Source organism: Mastigoproctus giganteus, chromosome 5 (genome assembly GCF_048544385.1).
Source record: "Mastigoproctus giganteus isolate SK-2022 chromosome 5, ASM4854438v1, whole genome shotgun sequence".
Taxonomy (NCBI): Eukaryota; Metazoa; Arthropoda; class Arachnida; order Uropygi; family Thelyphonidae; genus Mastigoproctus; species Mastigoproctus giganteus.
Genome location: NC_143579.1, coordinates 53,258,812 through 53,280,999, shown reverse-complemented (window position 1 = coordinate 53,280,999; position 22,188 = coordinate 53,258,812). Strand labels below are relative to the sequence as shown.

The window sequence follows — 22,188 nt, the reverse complement described above, 5'->3', positions numbered from 1 at the left end:
TTTTTTGGTAGTTGGCGCATCGGCTTCTGTGGCCATAATGCACCTCCCAAGGTTTTTAAGCCCGAGGCAGAATTCGAACCCGCGACCTTTGGGTTGCCAGGGAGGCACTTTACCCACTCGGCTAGCCCGGTCGGCCACCCATCATGTATACTTGCATGTTTTTTTCCTGGTGATTATGGTATGGATTATATTGTCACATAACATAAGTAGAACTTTCTTCTCTCTTGTCTTTAAATTAATAGTTCATTAATTATCCTGTCTAGTGCATGAATTGCCCTATGCATAGCGCATTAATTATCCTATGCATAGCGAGCTAATGCATTAATTATCCTATGCATAGCTGCACTTTGTCACACAGGCTACAGAGGTCAGGGTTATATAACATAACCTAACCATAGGTTACATTAGGTTACAATATAATCATATGTAAAACACGCTACATCTATGCCAGAAATTTCTAATGTTTTTGGTAGTATTTGTCCTATTAGAACATATTACTTATGCATTTATTGAAGTTTTATAATAATATTTCTTTTTAGCTGACAGAAAAAGCTGGCATATTAGTAAGACAATATGTTAAAGATAACCTGTATGATCGAATTAGTACCAGGCCCTTTCTCAACAGTATTGAAAAGAGATGGATTGCATTCCAGTTACTTCACTGCTTAAACCAGTGTCACAAGCTAGGGGTATGATTTTTTTTTTTATTAGGAATATTAACTAATTTTATAGCAGTTTAAATATTTTATATTAGTGCTTTTGATTAAAGGGATTCATCAAAGTTATGCCTGCAGATGCATTATAGTACACTGGTCACTGAACAACTTTGTGCGTGTGTAGTGGGGGGGGGGGTAAAATAATTTGAAAATGGTGCACTTCATAATTTTATTTTTCATTCTGACACTGTATTGAATAATAAGAGCAAACAGTATCACCACTATCAGCAGTCTTATTTTCCAAAAAAAAAAAAAAACCTGTCAATTACTTTATGGCCAATTCTTGAAGCCATGAAAGTGAGTAGAATTAAAATTAAAACAAAACCTGTGAAAAATTAGCCCAGGTGCTGGCATGCCATACATTTTTTTTTTTATTAATTAATTTAAAAATTTTAAATAATTTGAAAATGGTGCACTTCAAAATTTTATTTTTCATTCTGACTAATTGAATAATAAGAGCAAACAGTACCACCACTATCAGCAGTCTTATTTTCCAAAAAAAAAAAACCCTATCAATTACTTTATGGCCAATTCTTGAAGCCATGAAAGTGAGTAGAATCAAAATTAAAACAAAACCTGTGAAAAATTAGCCCAGGTGCTGGCATGCCATACATTTTTTTTTTTTTTTTGCATGAACACTGGGAAAAGTTTTATGGTTATATTTGTCCAATTCAAAAATAATCAGTAATGTAGATTGAAACAAAGAACTGGGCCAGTTGGTATTAGCTTGAAGGTGATTTGAGCCTGTATACTGCTACAAAAAATGTGTGGCCTGTTATGAACTATGGTGCTGAAACCTGGCTGCCCCTAATAATTCAGTGTGTTTACAGTCATAGTGAATATGTAAACTACTCTGGCCTCAGCCATGTTGAGAATAAACAGAATTTATTTATTTATTTACTTTTTTTAGTTGGGAATACTAAAATTCATACTCATATAATTTTAATAAGTATAATAGATAGATATTTTAATTTTATTTTTTGTTGTTTGGGTACTGCAATGTGGCACTAGACAATTAAGAAAATACCATATACTATAAAAACAATGAAGATACATAAAAAAAAAAAAAATGAAAAGACTTCTGTGATGGTATAGTGGTTTCACTACTTGTCACTTGCTTGGATAAATCTATGCTCGAGAAATTTTTAAAGGCTCATTCATTTGGGATGCTCCCAACACCCACATGATACTATGGGGATTTTTAGCCCACATAACATATGCAGATCAGCCCATGAACATACATGCTTACAGACATAATACACGGGCACAATAGGGCCTATGATGCACTGTAAACTCAATAATAACATAAAAAAAAAAAAAAAAAAAATACTGACTTTTGCTCAGTACATATTGAGTTATTCACCAGTTTTAGCTTTGTTTAATCGACTGAAAAGTCTGAAACTCATTTTGTTTTATTTCTGATTTAGGTCTGCCATGGTGATATAAAATTAGAGAATATAATGGTAACAGGATGGAACTGGGTAATGCTGACAGACTTTGCTAGCTTTAAGCCTACTTATTTACCAGAAGTATGTATGACAGATACTACTTTGTTTTGCTATTTAACACATTTAAAAATAATTAAAATATTTATTTGTGTAATTACAAGATATAACAATCAAGGTCTATGATTAAAGCACTTAGGACTATGATGCAACATGCCATGCCAACCAGCCCACATGGCTGCATCCCTTTAGTGCAATTGAAACCTACAAATTATTAAAACAAGTGTATAGTAATGATTCTATCTCTTGCTCTACCTCACATGTTTTTCACTAGTTTGCAGAGTTTTTGGGTTGGCTGTGAAAATCTGGAAGATGACGAGTTCTGGGATATCCAACAGCACGTTTAGTACCAGATTATAGTAAAAAAAAGTTTGCACATTGATTGCAACTGATTATCAAATGCTTGGAAGGATTCCTTCACAGTAACAGAGAAACAGTTCATACACTTCTGATGGAAAATTTGAACAAAAGGAAAGTGTGCACTAAGTTTATTCTGCTTTGTTTGATTGTTTGACTGAACAAAGGCTGCTCAGACTTGAAATATGCTTAAAGCTCATTTGAGATGTTGAATGATGTTCCTTCCTTGATCAAAGCAGGTGATGAGTTGTGGTATTTTCAGTATGATCCACAAGCAAAGAGACAAAGCATGGATTGGTGATTCAATAAGCTCTCCAAGACACAACAAATTTTATTTTCAAAAATCAAAAACCAAAGTGATGCTAATTACTTTCTTTTACAGCAAGGCACATTCAAAAGGAATTTGTTCCACCAGAAAAGATAGTGAATAAAGAATACTATGTGCAAGTTTTGGATCATTTAGTTAACCTGTTCAATAGTATCTACAAAAATATATATTTATTTTGCATATGTGGGCTCTGCAAGATTTCTACAAGAATATGATTTAGAAGATGAAATGCACAAGGCATAATTTCTTATGGGTTTAGGTAATTAACTATATAATATTGGTGTAGATACACCATAGTTTACCCATAAATTTGTATGTAGTGTAAAGGCATGGTTTTAATTGTATCTCATATTGTGGGTGCCTTCACAATGAGATAGCTGGTTGTGAAGGCACCCACAATATGAGATACAATTAAAACGATGCCTTTACACTACATACATAGTTCAAATTTATGGATAAACTATGGTGTATCTACACCGACATTATATAGTTAATTACCTAAACCCATAAGAAATTATGCCTTGTGAATTTTGTCTTCTAATACATTATTATTTATACACCATTTGGCATCTCTCATATTGTGGAAATAACTTCACAACTGTGATGACATGTTGCATTACCAGAGTACATGCCCACCCACTGTTGATGAAGCCAACTAGTTTCGAAACGATCATCTGGGTGGTGGTATCCACTGAAAATAAATAATACCACTTCTTAAGTAAATAACTTAAGAAGCACTATTTATTTGAAGTTGTGAAGGCACCCACAATATGAGATACAATTAAAATGATGCCTTTACACTACATACGTATTTCAAATTTATGGGTAAACTACCGTGTATCTACACCAATATTATATACTTAATTACAAGAATACGAAGAAAGATGCCCTGGAGACATTCACAGAACTTTTGAATGATATTTACATGACAGGAGAGCTGCTGGAAGATTATAAAGCAAACAATTATGATTGCCATACCCAAGATGAAAAATAGCCTAGAATGCAGCAACTACAGAACAATAAGCATCATAACACATGCCTCTAAAATTCTATTAGGTGTGATATGATATTGAGGAGGATAAAGAGAAGAATTTAAGAATGTGTAGAAGATGCTCAGAGTGAATAGAGGAACAAGTGATAGAATAATGAAATAAATACCATTGCTCAGAGGATAATAAAGGACCACAAAACATTGTTCATTGGATTTGTGGATTTCGAAAAGGCTTTTGACAGAATTATCCATGGGAGAATGCTCAATATGCTTAAGAAAATAGGAGTGGAGGGAAAGGATTTGAGAATTATAAAAAATTTATATCAAGATCAAAAGGCAGCTTTCAGAATAAACACCAAAATGTCAGATTGGTTTGAGGTCAAGTGCAGCATAAGACAAGGTGTTTGTGGTCTCCCTCCTTCAACTTATACAGTGGGCAAATATTATCAGAATCCTTAGATGACATTAGAGGAATAAGAATAGGATTAGATGTGCAGATGACACTGTTATAGTTACTGCAAATACATCAGAACTAAATAGACTACTTAACAAAATTCATACAAGGGGAGAAAAGATTAAATGTGAGCAAAATAAAAATAATGGTATTCAGTGAAAACAAAAATTTAGAATGTAAAATTAGAATAAATGGAAAGTTAGTAGAACAAATGAGAGAATTTAGATACCACAGAAGTTTAACAATAGTAGATGGAAAGAGCACCAAAGAGATTCATTCAAGAATTTGAATGGCAAAGACAGCTTTTTGGAAACACGAACAGCTGATGAGAAGGAATGTAAGCAGGAAAATAAAACTAACAATGTTGAAATGTTAGTTTGGTCTGTCTTCCTATACAGGTGCAAAACCTAAACTGACAAATGAAAGCAAAGATAAGATGAATGCTCTTGATATGTGGTGTGCTAGAAAAATGTTGAAAATTAAATGGACTGATAAATTGAGGAACGAAGAAGTTTGGAGAAAAATGGAAAGTGATTACAGCTTATTGAAAGAAGTGATTGTAAAAGCAAATGGATGTATGCTGGACATATTATGACAAGGTCCTCTGGAAACAGACTAGTTACAGCATTAGACGGATTGATGGAGAGAGAGAGAGAGAGAGAGAGAAATGACAAGGGAGTCCAAGAGAATGGCTAGATGATTTAAAGCAATGGTCCAACTTGAAGAAGTACTTTGAACTGAAGAGACTTGCCCAAGACATAACAAAAGGATTCACCAGAGCTTTACAATCCCATCTTGGGATTGTAAATCTGGCTAATCATAACTGTGAACCTTTGACTCAGAGACTGCACCTGATGATTATGATGATGTACTTGGGCTCTGGGGAGTACAAAAATAAATTTGTTTTCCAAAATTGTTTCACATATTGTTATCCATTAAATGCACAAATCGTTTTGAAATTTTCTAGTATGCATTGCCATACTGGAAAATTTTTAAATAATTTTTGAATTTTTTTACAACCTTTAAAAAATTTTCTACTTTGATTTTTGGCATTAATTTCATTTTAATTTTGTGCATTTGGGTCAAAATAAGGAAAAATTAATATTCAATTGCTTTAGGTACAAATTTTTAAAAAATTCACACTGCATCCACAGAGTCAGCCATAGTGAAAATCTCACTATGGCTGGCTCTGTGGACCCACACATGCATTTGGTGCACTCACTAAGAAAAGAGTTAAAAGAGTGAGGCCTCAGCTTTGATAAAAAGGAAACTTGTTCATGTTGCATGACAACACTAAGCTGCATTTTCCACTTATTATCAAGTAGTTTATGGCAAAATGTGGGATTGTAAAGCTAAACCAACCCTTATTCCTACGATTACTTTGCACAAATTGCTTACTTTTCCCCCAAAGTCAAAGCCATGATGAAAAGACAGTTAAATGATGGTGTAAAAAGCATAAAATGAAATGTAACAAAGGAATTGGTGTTTGGTTGAAATGCATTTAAAAAATGTTTTCAACAAGTAATCTCACAAATATGTAGCTGCTCAAGATGACTATTTTGAAAAGTATTAAAAACTTTTTTTCATTCTAACATATAGTTTTCTTTCTATAACTTATTTGTCAAACCTTATATATTAGGCTGCCATTGCATTAAGCATGTATTAAATGATTATCGTGATCATTTAATACATGCTTAATGCTTAATAATAATTTAATAAAGTTTGCATTATGACTGTTACCAGTGTCTACACTGGTGTGTGTCTACACACACACACACACACACACACACACACACACACACACACACACACACACACACACACACACACACACACACACACACACACATTTCTTACTACACATTTATATATATATAAGCTAAAATACGATACTTGCCAGCAGCATGGCAAACCATCAGAGTGAAAAAGAACTCAACCAAATAAAATAACAAAAATAACAATAACAGAAACATATATGGGGGGGTAAAGAAGAAGAGGGGAGTGTTGAAGCAACATTCCTAAAATAATTTAGAAAATTAAGCCAATTAAAAGAAATTTAGCAGCTCGATGACACCCGTTTCCGAATTATGTGAAATCCCACTAAGGTGAAAACGTAAACTAACAACTTTATGTGACCAAATAAATTGAAAATAAAATTACCAAAATGAAATGAAATGAAATAGACAGACCATTATGCCCCATCTCGACAGAGGGCCACGAGGCCAATAATAGTCAGGGAATCACTGCATTTTGAACGCTAAACAAATCCATGCAAAGATAGATGGTACTAAGATCAGATCGCCGATGCAATAGATTTGCATGGCGGTGGTCCTTATGCAGCAAAAAATAATAAAACAGAAAGCCTAGTACTCGCATGGCCAAACTACACCACTGACAAAACAATAGTTGAACTGAAAATATATAGAAACAAATTAGGCTATAGATGGCAGTACGAACGTAGTGTTAGCACATCGTCACCCTACCCCCCATGTAAATATAATCCAATTAATCCAAAATTAAATAGAAAGATAAAAAGTAATCACAAAATATATATTAAAAATAAGAAAAAATTTATATATTAAAATAAATAAGAAAAAATAGTAGGACAGCTAACATCAGTGGCAGCAAAACATTTTATTTTGGATTAATTCCACCATCTATAGCCTAATTTGTTTCTATATATTTTCAGTTCAACTATTGTTTTGTCAGTGGTGTGGTTTGGCCATGCAAGTACTAGACTTTCTGTTTTATAATTTTTGCTGCATAAGGGTCACCACTATGCAAATCTATTGCATCGGCGATCTGATCTTAGTATCATTCTGTTGTTGCATAGATTTGTTTAGTGTTCGAAATTCAGTGATTCCCTGACTATTATTGGCCTCGTAGTCCTCTGTCGAGATGGGGCATAATGGTCAGTCTATTTTATTTCATTTCATTTTATTAATTATTATTTTCAATTTATTTGGTCACTTAATGTTGTTAGTTTACGTTTCCACCTTAGTGAGATTTCACACAATTCGGAAACGGGTGCCATCGAGGGGGCGCCCGCTAAATTTCTTTTAATTGGCTTAATTTTCTAAATTATTTTAGGAACGTTGCTTCAACACTATTCTTCTTCTTTATTCCTCCCCATATGTTTCTGTTATTGTTATTTTATTTGGTTGAGTTCTTTTTCACTCTGATGGTTTGCCATGCTGCTGGCAAATATCCTATTTTAGCTTATTATAATAAGCAACATGTAGTGGATTGTGCTTTTTTGCTGCTACTGATGTTAGCTTGCCTACTATTTTTTTCTTATTTTTAATATATATTTTGATTACTTTTTATCTTTCTATTTAATTTTGGATTAATTGGATTATATATATATATATATATATATATACATACATACAGTGAAACTTCCCTTTAACGGACAGCCATGGGGAACGAAAATGTGTCCGTTAGAGAGAAGTGTCCTCTAACAAGAAGTCTGAGGGAGAAAAAAAAAAGAAAGAAAGAAAAATCGTTAAACGTTTAATGTAAAATTAAATTAAAATATATACGGATTTTGAACAATATTTTTGTAAATAATATACAATTACATACACAAGAGATAAAGAAAAATCGTTAAACATTTAATGTAAAATTAAATAAAATTATATACAGATTTTGCACAATATTTTGTAAATAATATGCATACAATTGTGCTATGCATATTATGACTTTATCTTAAGAAAAATATATACAGTAATCACTTATTTTCTTCTGCACCTTCTTCCGGATGATAATTTTGTTTTCAACATTTGTTTGGAGTGAAGAAACCATCGAAAGTCCTTCAGTATCTTCTTCAGTGGTGAAAAACATTTTTAAAAGATTGATTTGTATGAGCGCTTCTTCTATTTTCATCAGTGGTTCGTCATTAATGTGTTCTTCGACAGAATGACCTCCTTCCATTTCTTTATCCTCATGAGGAACTTCTTGAAAAATATCGATGATAATGTCGTTGATATCTATAGCACCATCTTCTGTAGTGAGGTTCGAGTCTATATCTTTGTAGCCAGGGTCACTTGTAGCTGAAGTATCGTACATTATCAATAGATGTTGAAGTTCTTGTTCTTCTTGGTGCTCCACATTGCTGTTCACAACTTCAATTTTTGCGTTTGAGAAGCCAGGCTTTACAAAACAGTTCACGAGAGTTTGTTTTCTAATTGCGTTTACTGAAGAGGAAATCCATTGAATCGCATGTAGGATGCTGATTTTCTTTGCAAGGTCACTCGCACATGTTACATCGTTCATGGTTGCAATGAGATGTCTTAAAACACGTTTTCTGTAGTGAAGTTTAAAATTTTTTATTATCCCTTGATCCAAGGGCTGACACTCTGCAGATGTGTTTGGTGGCAGAAAAACGATTTGAATGTTGGAGAATTCAATGTGCGGGTGAGATGCAGCATTATCCATGAAAAGAATAATTTTTCTGTTTTGACGAATCATGTTTTGGTTAAAGTGACTTATCCATTCGCTCATGATATCTCGTGTCATCCACGCTTTTTTATTAGACTTCCAGTCAACATTCAAAAGATTCAACTTTATGCCCTTGAAACAACGAGGATTTTGTGGTTTTCCTATAACAAGAGGTTGTTCAAAGTCTCCCAGCATATTTGTACACAATAGTACAGTCAAGCGTTCCATAGAAATTTTCCGCACTGGCACTTTTCGTTTTTTAGACTCATTGTTTTCTCAGGAAGAGCTTTAAAAAACAACCCTGTTTCGTCACAGTTGTAAATATCCTTAGCTTCAAAATCACGACATAAATCTTCAATTTGACAGTCCACTCTGTTACAACCCCAGTATCAACAGATCCACCTTTACCACTTACGGTTTTCCAAGAAATTTTATGCCGAGTTTTGAACTTGTCTAGCCTTTGAACTAGCCTTTGTCTAGTTCTTTGAACTTGTCACAGAAGCTTTGAACTCATTTACTCCCATAGATTTCGCAACCTCCAAAGCCTTTTCCCTAATAATAGGCCAATTAATGGGACTTTTTTTTAGCACGTTCGCGACAAAACCACTCATACGTAACATTGTCAATTTGAAGTCCAACAGTTTTCGGGAATGATTTTTGAACCTGATCATTTCCGTGTTGCCAAAATTGTTTGAGCAGTTCATTTTTTTCCTTTAGGATGTCGCTTACCTGCATCTTCCCGATTTTGAATTTTGCAGCGAGATTGCGAACACTTTTTTTGCCGATCATACGCATTAATGAGTTCGACTTTATCTTTTAAAGTTAAATGTTTACGAAAAGACATTGTGTACTTCACACGACACTGAACAAAACTGAAAACTGAAACTGAAAAGACGAAAGGCCAATCATATCTCCCCCCCCTCCCCTGCACACACCGAATTCATCAGAAGTTTTACACGTGCCTTAAAATTCTGGAAAAAGGGTTTAGAACCACGATAAAATTCATTCTCTGAATTTTATCAAGGTAAACCTTGATAAAATTCAGAGAATCGGAAATAGAAAATAAACACACGATTGAGGCAATACGTGGAAGAAAAGTTCCTATAAAAAGGTCCGTAAGCTCGCCCGCTGTCTGTCCGTTATGGGGAGATGAAATTAAGTGCTAATCTAAACGAAACAGTGCAGATTGCCTGTCCTTGTCCGTTACAGGAAAAAGAGGCTGGTGAAGCAGATTTGGTGGAAAGTTAGTCAATCTCAGGCGAGGGTAGTATGGTTTTTTCTTCCCCAATACTCTGGTTTTTTATCCAGAAAAATAGAAAATCGACCTATTTGAACACAGAGAAAAATAGCTTAGTTGCTGCAGCTTCCAAAAAAAAAAAAAAAAAAAAAAATGATTACTTTACTGAAGATGTTCAAGAATACTAGTAGAAAAAGAGGCTGGTGAAGCAGATTTGGTGGAAATGGCATCGGAGGCAAATCAAATCAATTTAGAGGATGAAAATGTGCAGATGAAAATTCTAACCTTCCAAATTTTACACTAAAAAGTATACAGAAAGGCATAAAGTTAGATGAGCAATTAGAATCTTATTTTTTCAATTCAGATTCTTCGACTGAAAGGAGCCCAAAGTTCAAAAGGGAGCTTCAAAAATGCTTAGTTCCATATGATGAAATTACAAAGATCTATCAAGCAAAACCAAACAAACCCAGATTAATGATTTTTTAAAGAGAGCAGAAGATACGTGAAATCTCGAATGGTGTGTTTTTGTCAGTTTTGTTAACGAAATGGTGTATTTTTGTTACCTCTTGGAATGTAACTCCCCCCCCCCCCATTTTTGTACTGGTTCTGTCGTTTCCGTAGCCAGGTGGGAAGGAGCAACAGTGAGCAGCACACGCTTCTTGATTAGACCGGGGTTCAAGCCCTTGACCACCAAATACGGAGGATGTGGAAAGGTCGGAATGACCACCGCATATCCCCTGAGCAATATGGCCTTAGTTGCTAATGCTCCTAAAAAAAACCAAAATAACAATGTACTGGTTCTTAGTCCCGTATAACATGGTGTCACACTACACCAGATTTTATAGGAATGTAACTACCATGTTATACAAGGGTTACCTGTATATTATTTTCTCTTTTATTTTGAAAATAACACTACAATAGATCAAGTTTTAATCAATTATATGTTTTCCTTTGCTCTCTGGATTTCTGCCACCTTCTTGCAACCATTTTATGGCACATTATAGCCTTATATGCTAATGCGCCTTAAAATAAACAAACAAACAAACAAACAAGCAAGCATTTCAATGCCACATTTATGAAAACACCAACATCCTTGTAGTTGAGTTCTTCAAAGGAGGATGCTTTTCTTGCAGTGCAGTATTCAGAATTTGTTGTTGCTGACAGTGGACTTTGACCATGATGGTTTTACTGTGCAACAATGGTTCAAAATAAATTCTTGACTGTGGCATGGCATATTCTCCATTGGCAGTGATGCTTATTGTGATAAAGCACCCATTGTTAATCCCTAGTAATTGGGTCAATTCAAAAATAGCATTTGAAGTTTACAAGAGGACATTAAAGTATAAATGTTTACCTAAATTCTAAGATTGCATGCTTTCCCTCTCTTCAAGTTGTGATGTTTCATTGCAAAGGTTGGTGAGTGGTGGACTGAGTAAAATTCAGTTTTTTTTTGGTGGAGTTGTTACCAGTTACAGCAGGTTCATCGTAAAGTATGGCTATCAACAGTTCATCAAACTGAATAGGTCAGCTTAACCACACTTTATTAGTTAAGTTGTTGTCACCAGACCTAAACTTCTCTACTACCTTTGGCATTTTATCACACTGTGTTTCCTCACCATACACATCATGAATGTTTTTTGTGGTTGCAGTTGCGTTATTCCCTTTTGTAAATTCACAAAGGAATTTATTCTTTTTTCCTGTATAAGGGATAAATATTTTTAATGGAATTATACTGAACTTAGTGTATTGTTTAATGCCGACTTCAAATGTTCAGTCTGTTTTTCCTGGCACTCTCAGTTCACAAGATATTTTATATTTTAGTTTTCACTTGCCTAGATTTTGGTCTGTCTGTTCATATTAGTTGGATGACTGAGAAGTTCTGGAATCAGAAGATTTCTAGATGTTGCTGCAGCAGTGGTCAGTTCTGGAATTTCTAGACTATTCTACCACCACCCACTTCTTGCGTGTTACATGAATATATAAAGCAAACCTCTTAAATAGGGCAATCAATTGAAGTTATGTGTAATATGTAAAAGTGTAATTAACACTTTTACATATTATAAACTTTTCTCCTTTTATAGTTTTTGGTGTCAGCTGCAATTGAATTAAAATGTTTGGTGCCAATTACAGTTGAACATGCTTTTAAAATGTTCCTCGTAAATGCTGCACAATTAGTGCAGCCTATATGAGGAACTGTAAGCTTGGAAATTCTTCGAGGAAATTTGTGAACATTTTTTGGGCAACAATAGAGCAATTATAAAATCTTTATTGAGAATTTATTACAAGCATACCAAAATCTCACTTGCAATATTGTTTTAAAAGTACACTTTCCTCCATTCACTCATTTTGTTTTTTTTTAACCACCTACCCCAGATAACTTTGGACACATTCATGTTGTTGATGAATATGGTGATTGTTTTCATCGAGATATTGATGAAAATAATGGAGAAACATTATAAAGGAAGGTGAAAGCAGAAGCTTAGTATGCCTGCAGACTGCTGCTAGACATTGATCAGAGAGGCTCCCAATTATTACAAAAGAAAAAGAACTGAGTATATTTTTATGTGCCATGTATAATTTTAACACTTGTTAAAATTTCACTAAAAATTTTAATGATCATAACTTACATTCCTCCCTAAATCTGGGAGTGCTAGGTATTATATGACTTCAGATTTGAATTAAACTCATCAAAATCCATGAGATGTACCATATTTTAGGATTTAAAAAAAATGAAAAGTTTAAAATTTGTCCAATGCTATATGTCTAATGCATTCTTCTGATATATCTGCTTCTTTTTTAACAAGATGGATATGTCAGAAAAACACATTAGGAAAAAATTTTTAAAAATTAATTAATTAAAACTTTCAAGCACTGATGGCACAGAACACACACGAATAAGATGCAATTTTGGCCATGCAAAAAAACATTGGTTATGGGATGACCTGTTATTTGAGAATAACCACCCAGTGGAAAGAGCAATTTTATTGTTTTTCCAGTAGCCACACAAGTACTCAGTTGGCAATTGCTATGCATTTTTTCAGAAGTTGCAGGCACATTAGTATTCCAGGACACAGAAACTTGTGAACTTTAACAAGGTTGGGAAGGGGAAAAAAAAAAAAATATATATATATATATAACTGAGTTCCTGAGGGGGGGGGCTAGTCTTTAGTGGAGAGCCATTGATTTCATAGACCTTGCCAGCTACTGAAGTGTTGCAGACTATCATCTGAAATGTGTATAAAACATGTAAAACTAGCAATTAAAGCATATTAAAGTGAAGAAATTCTCCATTTCCCTTTTATGAAATAGGGTTGTATAATGGATTAGTTAAAAACTATTCATAGCTACATATATTTCATTGTGTTACTGCTAATATCCAGATATGTTACAAAAACAGTACATCTCTCCCAGAAACAGATGCACCGTTACATATCCCAGCCTCTGATATGTTAGGAGATATTGAGAGGAACAATGACTTTGGTTTTAGAAAGCAAACTTTAAGTTTAGTGTGATCCTTCTGGATTTAAATGATCACAAGAAGTCCTAGGTACACTCTCAACAAGATTTACTCTTCCCTCAAGACAATGATCAGTTCATTCACAGAAGTTGAGTATTAAAATCTCATTTCCAATCACTGCTTCAAAAAATTTTCAAGGTTTTCAGTTTACTGAAGATCAGGGCTCTGAGCTGGCCAAGACAGGTTTCTCATGACTATTGTTCTCAAACTGCTGCATTATTGACAGCTGTGTGACTTGGGTTATTGTCATTCTGATGTAGACAGAATCCATCTCCATAGAATTATTACAAGTTGGGTCAAATTGTCCAGGATATAATATTTTTACATTATCATGATCCTCAGGTAAACCTGAATAATGCATAACATCATACAGTGGAATTGCAGAGGACTAAGCAGTCATTCTGATGACTTAAGAGATTTAATGGCTGTTCAATCCTATAGGTGTATGCTTATAGGAAACATTCTTGTCACCTCAAGTTTTGCCAAAATATTCAAATTATATCATGTGCAGATGAGATAGGAACTCAGAATCACTTGAACATGGAGGATTAGCTATTCTTGTTAACACTAACATTCCATTCAGGCTGATCCGATTGAGAACTACCCTGGAAGCTGTGGCAGCTTACATTGCAGTTGGTACATGGAAAGGATGGTTCATACTAGGCCCATTTACATTCTAGAGTCAGAGAATCTCCTTCCAGAACAACAGTATGGCTTTTGAAAGAATAGATCAATATTAGGAGTGCTTATCAAAGCCGAATCTCATATCCGCAATGCCTTTGTCATGAAACAACATCTAGTCATAGTCAATTTAGATTTAAAAAGACATTTGATACTACATGGCGTCACGTAGGGCTTACAATACCGAGATTCCAGGATCCTGGTCATTTTTTTCCAGTTTTCAAATCCCGGTATTTATACAAAAATACCAGTTTTTCGGTACTAATTTAAAAAAATAATTATCTATGATTTATTCACATAAAGGTTATACAATCGACAACAGTAAATCATTAATACTGCTGAATTTGCAAATGAGGGATTGTTATACACAGTACAAATGCAACGGAAACTTGAAAGCGTCATGAAACTGTAAGACAAAATCTTACAAATATATTTCTCTTAGTAAGTATAGTGTGGAAGTAAAGCACTTAAGGAATTATGGAAACATTTCCATTAGTGGCAGTAGGCCTGGTAGTGCAATTAAGGAATATGGTGAACAATGGTATGGCAGGTGCGGAAGAGTTAAAATTAAAAGCTTCTGAACAATAGTTTAATCCCTCTATTACACCTCTACTTGAGGATGCAACATTTAGTGCATTTTGGGAAAGGGTGTCGGTATGGAGCAGTTCAAAGTTATTGTGAAAAGGTGATCTAGAGGTAAAAGATGAAAGCATTTTGTTGTGTGGGAAAAATATTCTGTTTTTCCCACCAAAGGAAGAGTGAGTTTAAAGAATAACACCGTGATTGGGTCAGGTTTAAATTAGATAGGGGGAGATATGTAAATGCATGCAAACCCTTCTGGGGTTTGCATATAAGCTTGTGTATAAAAAAAGTAGTACAAGGGACGATTGTAACTTGCAATCAATTCAATAAATAAATAAACGAGAAGGAAATAAATAAGGTGCTCGCATCAAAAGGGTGGTTTGTGGGAGGGGTTGCAGACTTCGAGTGGTAGTTCTGAGTTTAGTTTGGGTCCAGTTCTGGGAGTGTTGAGCTATATAGTGATGGGTTCCACCGGGCATGTTCCTGTGCTAGAAGTTAATCCGGAAGTGGAATAACAAGCCAGTCAGATAGTGCCCTGGTTTCTACTACTGCTTTGGCAATTTCCTTCAGTATTAACAGAGAACTGTTCTCGCAATCCCGAATAAGACAGTACTGGAAGAGCTATACAGCAGAGATGCAGAGTTCAACTAAGAAGAGAGAGAGAGAGAGAGAGAGAGAGACAGACATCACCACACTCCATGGAAGGAACCTGCACAAAGGAATCCCACCATGAAAGAGATGGAAGGTAAGTCCTCTGAACTGTGTTGTATTGGAAATGGTACTTAGATAAAGTGGGAGATTATTTTAGAGTAAGGTTGAAGTTGAAGAAACACGAGAAATAAGGAAATGTTTAGTATTGAGTTGGTTTATTGGTTGAAGTTGTAAAGAAAATTGATATTGCTAAATTAAGAGAGATTACATGGAATTGTTAGCATTAAGTTTGGATTGCTGGATTAACTTATGGATTGCTGTTGTGAAGAGAATTGATATTGGTGAGTAAGAGAAATGTGAGGAAGTGATTAAGGTTGAATTAGCTTAGTGTTTGAATCTGTAGAAAGAGTTGAGGCCGACCGGGCTAGCCAGGTAGGTAAAGTGCCTGCCTGGCAACCCAAAGGTCGCGAGTTCGATTCCCGCCTCGGGCTTGGATCACAGTAAAATGTAAAAACTTTGGGAGGTGCATTATGGCCATAGAAGCTGATGCGCCAACAACTAACAAGGAGAAAGAAAAGAAAGAAAGAGAGTTGAGATTGTTAATTGAGAGAAATTTTATGGAAATGTTAGCATGTATTAACAGATTAAATGAGAAAAATGAATAGATTAGATGTAAATGAACACCAGTTATGTATTGTAAATAGATTTGTATGATAAATGACTTTTGTTTTATATTTGTGTCATTGCTCTTGAGAAACTGACACCTCACATATATTATTATTATTATTAGCCATATGGTGCAAGGAAGCCTGTGGCTTATGCTGTACCAGCCAAAAAAAAAAAAATTCCCGCATTACCCCGAGAGAGAGAGAGAGAGAGAGAGAGAGAAGTAGAAGGAATCACCAAGAAAGAGAAGAATGATGATATCCAGCTCATGACCCTGGGTTTTTGCCAAGCTGTGTGTGGAGGGGATATCCCCCCAGCTCCTGGAAATTCTCATTTTTTAACGCAGTCAGGTAGCTTGCGGGGCTTAGTGTTTGAGGGGAGCTGCTGTATGAAAATCCTAACAATAGTCACTGACGGCAATACTACGATACATGGAAATGAAAATTAATAAATGAATAAATAACCCCCCCCCCTCACAACTTAGATTTGGTTTCCTCACCAAGCTTAACCGTCAGTCCCTTTCTTTCGTTAATACAGATATAGTGCCATAAAAAAGTCAAAAAGGAAATATTTTTTATTTTTGATAAAAAGGAAATAAGATTTTTTGAAGATGAGGGAATAAGGGGGGTTAAACTGCAACTCGTCTACGACTATCTCAGTATAAAGCACCAACCAGCACAGAATCCAAAAGGATGTTTTCTGCCGCTAATTAAATATGTACCAAAATTAGATCCAGTTTAAATGATAACGCTATTGAGTTTCTTAAGAGTTCACTTTATTCGGACAGGTAGCATGGATACTTATTTTTTGTTTTTAGATTAACTGTATATTTAATAATTTTTGCTAGAATATTTATTATTGTAATAAAAGTTTGATTTAAAACGTGAATTCAAGTAATTACTTGTTTTTCCTTACTTTATTGCACCTAATTGTCATCAAAATTTATTGCGAAAAATGTTTTTTTTTGGAATACCAGTATCCTGGTTTCATAAATTAAAAATACCGAAATACCGGTATTAAGGTTTTGACTGGTATTGTGAGCCCTAGCGTCATGGTATTATTATGGACCTTTATCATCTGGGGGTTAGAGGCCATTTGCTGGAACTAATTCAAAATTTCCTGCAATTGCGTTCTTTTTCAGGTCTGATATAAAAACATACTCTCTACATCTCACATTCAGAAAGAAGGAGTCCCGCAGGGATCAGTACTTAGTCCAACACTGTTTTCAATCCGAGTTAGCAGCATGACACGAGATATCCCAAAAACTGTTCAAACTTATATGTATGCAGATGACCTTACCATTTCCTGTCAATCTCAAGGTATGAATACCATCTAATGGCAGCTCCAACTTGCCATAACCAAAATAGAATCCTGGACTTCATGCAATGGCTACTGACTATTAGAAAAGAAATGCATTGTCATTCACTTTTGCAAGAAACGAGCTCTCCATCCCGAACCTGAACTACAAATAAACAATACTCCAATCCCGCTTATTAATACTGTTAAATTTCTTGGACTAATATTAGACTGCAAACTAAACTTCCAAGCACACGTCAACTTATTTGAGAACTTCTTGTATAAAGCATTTGAATATACTTTGATCGGTCTCATTGATGTCACAGGGAGCAGATCAGTTTACTTTGCTTCATCTTTATAGAAGTTTCATCCATTCGTGGCTAGATTATGGTTGTCCAGTATATGAGGTCTGCCAGGAGCACTACTTTAAAATGGCTAAATTTGATCCATCACAATGCTCTGAGGCACTTGGAGCTTTTAGGACTTCTCCGATCCAAAGTCTTTATATTGAAGCGTGTGATCCCCATTACACCTGTGTAGAAAAAATACTACTGCTCCACTATGCTGCTAAAATCCAGAGTCTACCATCACACCCAAGTTGGGAGTATCTTTATAATACTTGGCGGGAATCCTTCTATGAGAGCAAGCCAAATGAAAATAGACCTGCCTCGTTCAGGATAAAAGAGCTTGTTCAGAGTTGGAATGTCAATTTAAATGAAATTTTTAAAAACACAACTGCACCTGTTCTACCTTGGACATATGTGTCTGTCTCTCAAGATATACACTTTCTCTAGTGGGGGGGGAAATATTATACCTCCTGCAATATCAGACAGCTACATTCAGCTCATGCTACTATGAACAACCATGCCTGTAAAATTTATACAGATGGTTCCAAAACTGACAGTATGGTAGTTGCTGTGGCAGTTTTTCCTTTATGTAAAATTTTAGCAGGCACCTCCGTAGCCAGGTGGGAAGGAGCAGCAGTGTGTAGCACACGCTTCTTGATTAGACCGGGGTTCGAGCCCTTCACCACCAAATACAGAGAATGCGGAAAGGTCAGGGAATGACCACCACATATCCCCGAGCAATATGGCCTTAGTTGCTAATGCTCCTAAAAACCAAATAACAAACAACAACAACAATTTTAGCCACACTACCGCTAGCTTGCAGCATCTTCACAGCTGAATTATATGCCATTAAGTTAGCGCTTAATAAGATTATTGAGATTTCCATCTCATCTGCCATAATTCACACAGACTCCCTCAGTGCTGTCTCTGCCATAGGGAAGAATTTCTCATCCAACTTTGAAACAGATTCATTCCCAGCTATTCTCCTGCAGTGTGTCCAATCAGTTTTTGCTAGAACCCTGGCATTCCTGGAAATGAAAGTGCTGACTTTGCCCCTAAACATCCTCAACCTGTTCTCTCACAATGGCCTCAGTTTCCTTATACTGACTATAAGTCAGTATGCAAAGCATGCAATGATAAATGGGCACAGATCTGGAAAAGTAGCACCAACAACAAACTTTACCAGTTAAAAGAAGATCCAATGCTGTGGCTCTCTGGCTTCTGATGAAACAGACGAGCAGAAGCAGTACTGGCAAGACTCAGAATTGGATATATTCATCATATTTATCTCTTCCTATTATTGGGAGAAAACCCACCTCAGTGCTCATCCTGTCAGATGCAACTTACGGTCTGTCATTTTCTAGTTGATTGTCCCTTACATTCAACCATCCGGTCAAACACTTTTCAGTCTCTCTCCACATTGAATATATCACCTGATTTATCTAATTTCTTAGGAAATGTTGTTGTTGTTTGTTTGTTATTTAGGAGCATTAGCAACTAAGGCCATATTGCTCCAGGATATGCGGTAGTCATTCCCTGACCTTTCCGCATCCTCCGTATTTGGTGGTGACGGGCTCGAACCCCGGTCTAATCAAGAAGCATGTGCTACGCACTGCTGCTCCTTCCCATCTGGCTACGGAGGCGCCTATCTTAGGAAATGAAGCAAATATTGAAGAACATATAATACATACAGAAGCATACAATTTAACATCTCTAACGATATGCTTCTTGTGAATAAACAATGAACAGACACAATTTGGCCTTAGTAGCCCTTGTGTCGTTAACCCCAATGCCAACAACGTTACCATGATGTAATCCCAATATATGTTGGAAAGAAGTGTATGCTGAAATATTTAACCTTGCTTCATTAAGAGATTGGGAGAACTATTTGTGTTATTAACTATTGCCCCATCCACAGACTTCTCAGCACAGATATATCTTATTTATCTACATTTGTTCTATGTAATTCTGAAACAGGGTGTTTCAGAATTACATGGAACAAATGAAGGAGCATATTCTACATCTAAAAATAAGAAAAAACGTTTCTATAAATATTTATCTGAAAAGTGTTTATTTCCTTTAATCCTTTTTTTTTTCTTGTTTAATCTGTTTTAACAGCCATAAGGACTTAAACTCCATGAATAATGCAATGGTCTTAATCCACACAGCAGAACAAACTTGCCTTTGCAACAACTTTCCCTGGTATGTACCACTTTTAGACAGATGGATTCTCCAAAAAGTTAAATGGCCATTTATTTAAAAGTTGAGACTGCTATGACAGCCTCTTTTAGGACTAAGTTGTTTCTCATTAGATAGCAGGTAACCTCTAGTGACAACTCAATAGGGTTGCCAGGTCCTACGCTTTTCCCATAAGCTTTATGTTTTTTTGGTTGATTTTACCGTTTACATTTTTAATTTGCCTGTAAGTGGGTTTCTTCCTTTTTTTTTTCTTTTTACGATGAAATCATGTTTTAAACGTCCCAGTAAATATAGTTAAAAGTTGGTTGCTAACACAACCATCAGATGATGCTGCAACTATTCAAAAACTGTTGGCAAATACATATTTTCAACAGTTGCCTACCATGAGAAAGGCAGAAGAAGTCGCAGAACATATTTTTCTTTCACTTTCATTGTCCATCATGTGGGAGAAGGATGCAATGTAGTTTCTCACGTGTTTATCACTTCGGAAATTCCAAAAAGCAATTTTTGAAAAAGTTATCCCAATGCAAACAGAAAAAGATTGTTGATGAATGTTGTGATTTTTATTCAAATCTATTGCAATACCTAGAAAAAAACTGACTTCAGTTTTAAAAATAAGTGTTTTAAGTTAATAAACTTTTCTCTGGAAACAAGAAATTAAGTATCAAGATTTTGAAATGGCAATTGATATTTTTCAACTCCAAGAATGTGTAAATCTGGATGAGTTGTTTGAAGAGTTTTGTGAAAATAGGTTGAAGTTGCTGGAAAGTGTTTATCACTTCGGAAATTCTGAAAAGCAATTTTTGAAAAAATTATCCCAATGCAAACAGAAAAAGATTGTTGATGAATGTTGTGATTTTTATTCAAATCTATTGCAATACCTAGAAAAAAACTGACTTCAGTTTTAAAAATAAGTGTTCTAAGTTAATAAACTTTTCTCTGGAAACAAGAAATTAAGTATCAAGATTTTGAAATGGCAATTGATATTTTTCATCTCCAAGAATGTGTAAATCTGGACGAGTTGTATGAAGAGTTTTGTGAAAATAGGTTGAAGTTGCTGGAAAGTGTACAGGAAGTGATGTGCACAAGTGGCTTGATTTTTTTTTTTTTTTTTCCAAAGTTGCTAAAGAAAATGTACCCAATATCAGTAGAATAGTAGGATATTTGTTAAGTATTCCTGGCTCAAATGCTGTAGTAGAAAGGGTGTTTTTGTTAATGAAATTGAAGTGTACAAATGTCAGAAACAGAAGTCACTGAGAATTAATCGAGGCAGAGTTGAAAATTACAACGAATTTCTCTTTTACATGTAGAATTCCTTTAGTATGTAGAACAGGATAAACAATTGTTAAAAAGGGCAAAATGTCAAAATAAGTATAATTAAAATATCAGACAATTTGAATTTTCTTGTATTTTTTAAAACTAATTTTATCTACAAAAATCTTCCTTTTTTTTTTTTTTTTAGGAAAACCTGACAACCCTACAAAGACAAAACAGTTGTAAAGAAGTTGTTCGATGTGAGCTACCATGTAGCATGTGAAATCGGTTTTCAAATTTGTGAAAATAACTAAAGTTATCTAAAGTGCAGTACCAGGGCAAATCATTACAAAGGCAGGTTTGTTCTGGTGTGTGAATTAAGACCATTGTGTTATCCCTGTAGTTTATATCCTGCTGCCCATAATAACAGATGAAAGGGCAAGATGGTCATTATGAATATTTATACATGTAAATAAGTTCTGCTGTGTTTGTACTTAATATTTGTTGAAATGTGCCTCCTGTGTAAATTGCTCAACTACTAGGCTTAACCCTCTAAAAACCAGAAAATTTTAAAATCTGACACCTCTCAATCCCTCAGATATTGTGAGGTGCTGGATTTAAAAAAAAAATTACTGTATTTCTGTTTAAAATAACTGTTTAAAAATTTTACATTTTTGATTATTGTATGACTTAAATAAATTATTATTAATATCTAGAACAATCCAGCCGACTTCTCCTTTTTCTTTGATACCTCAAGACGACGTACATGCTACATTGCGCCTGAACGATTTGTAAAGACTCTTAATCCTGAGGCTGTTCACACAAGTAACTTAGTTCTTCCAGATGAAGAAATTAAGAAAGGCGACTTAACTCCAGCTATGGATATATTCTCACTAGGGTCAGTTAGATTATCTTTCAGTTTGAAGATTTAGTGTCAGACAAGCGTTTTTGTAATTAAAGAAAATGT

The 22,188-nt window shown here is 34.9% G+C and overlaps 1 protein-coding gene across 1 annotated transcript in view; it reads left to right on the top strand.

The window, feature by feature from the left end:
- Vps15 (vacuolar protein sorting 15) overlaps positions 1–22,188 on the top strand; it is a 316,929-nt gene that overhangs the window by 63,606 nt on the left and 231,135 nt on the right. The window contains exons 7-9 of the mRNA XM_090374029.1: positions 540–689; positions 2,144–2,245; positions 21,938–22,119. Of these exons, the coding sequence (XP_090230155.1) occupies positions 540–689; positions 2,144–2,245; positions 21,938–22,119 (434 nt within the window). The remainder of the gene's footprint in view (positions 1–539; positions 690–2,143; positions 2,246–21,937; positions 22,120–22,188) is intronic.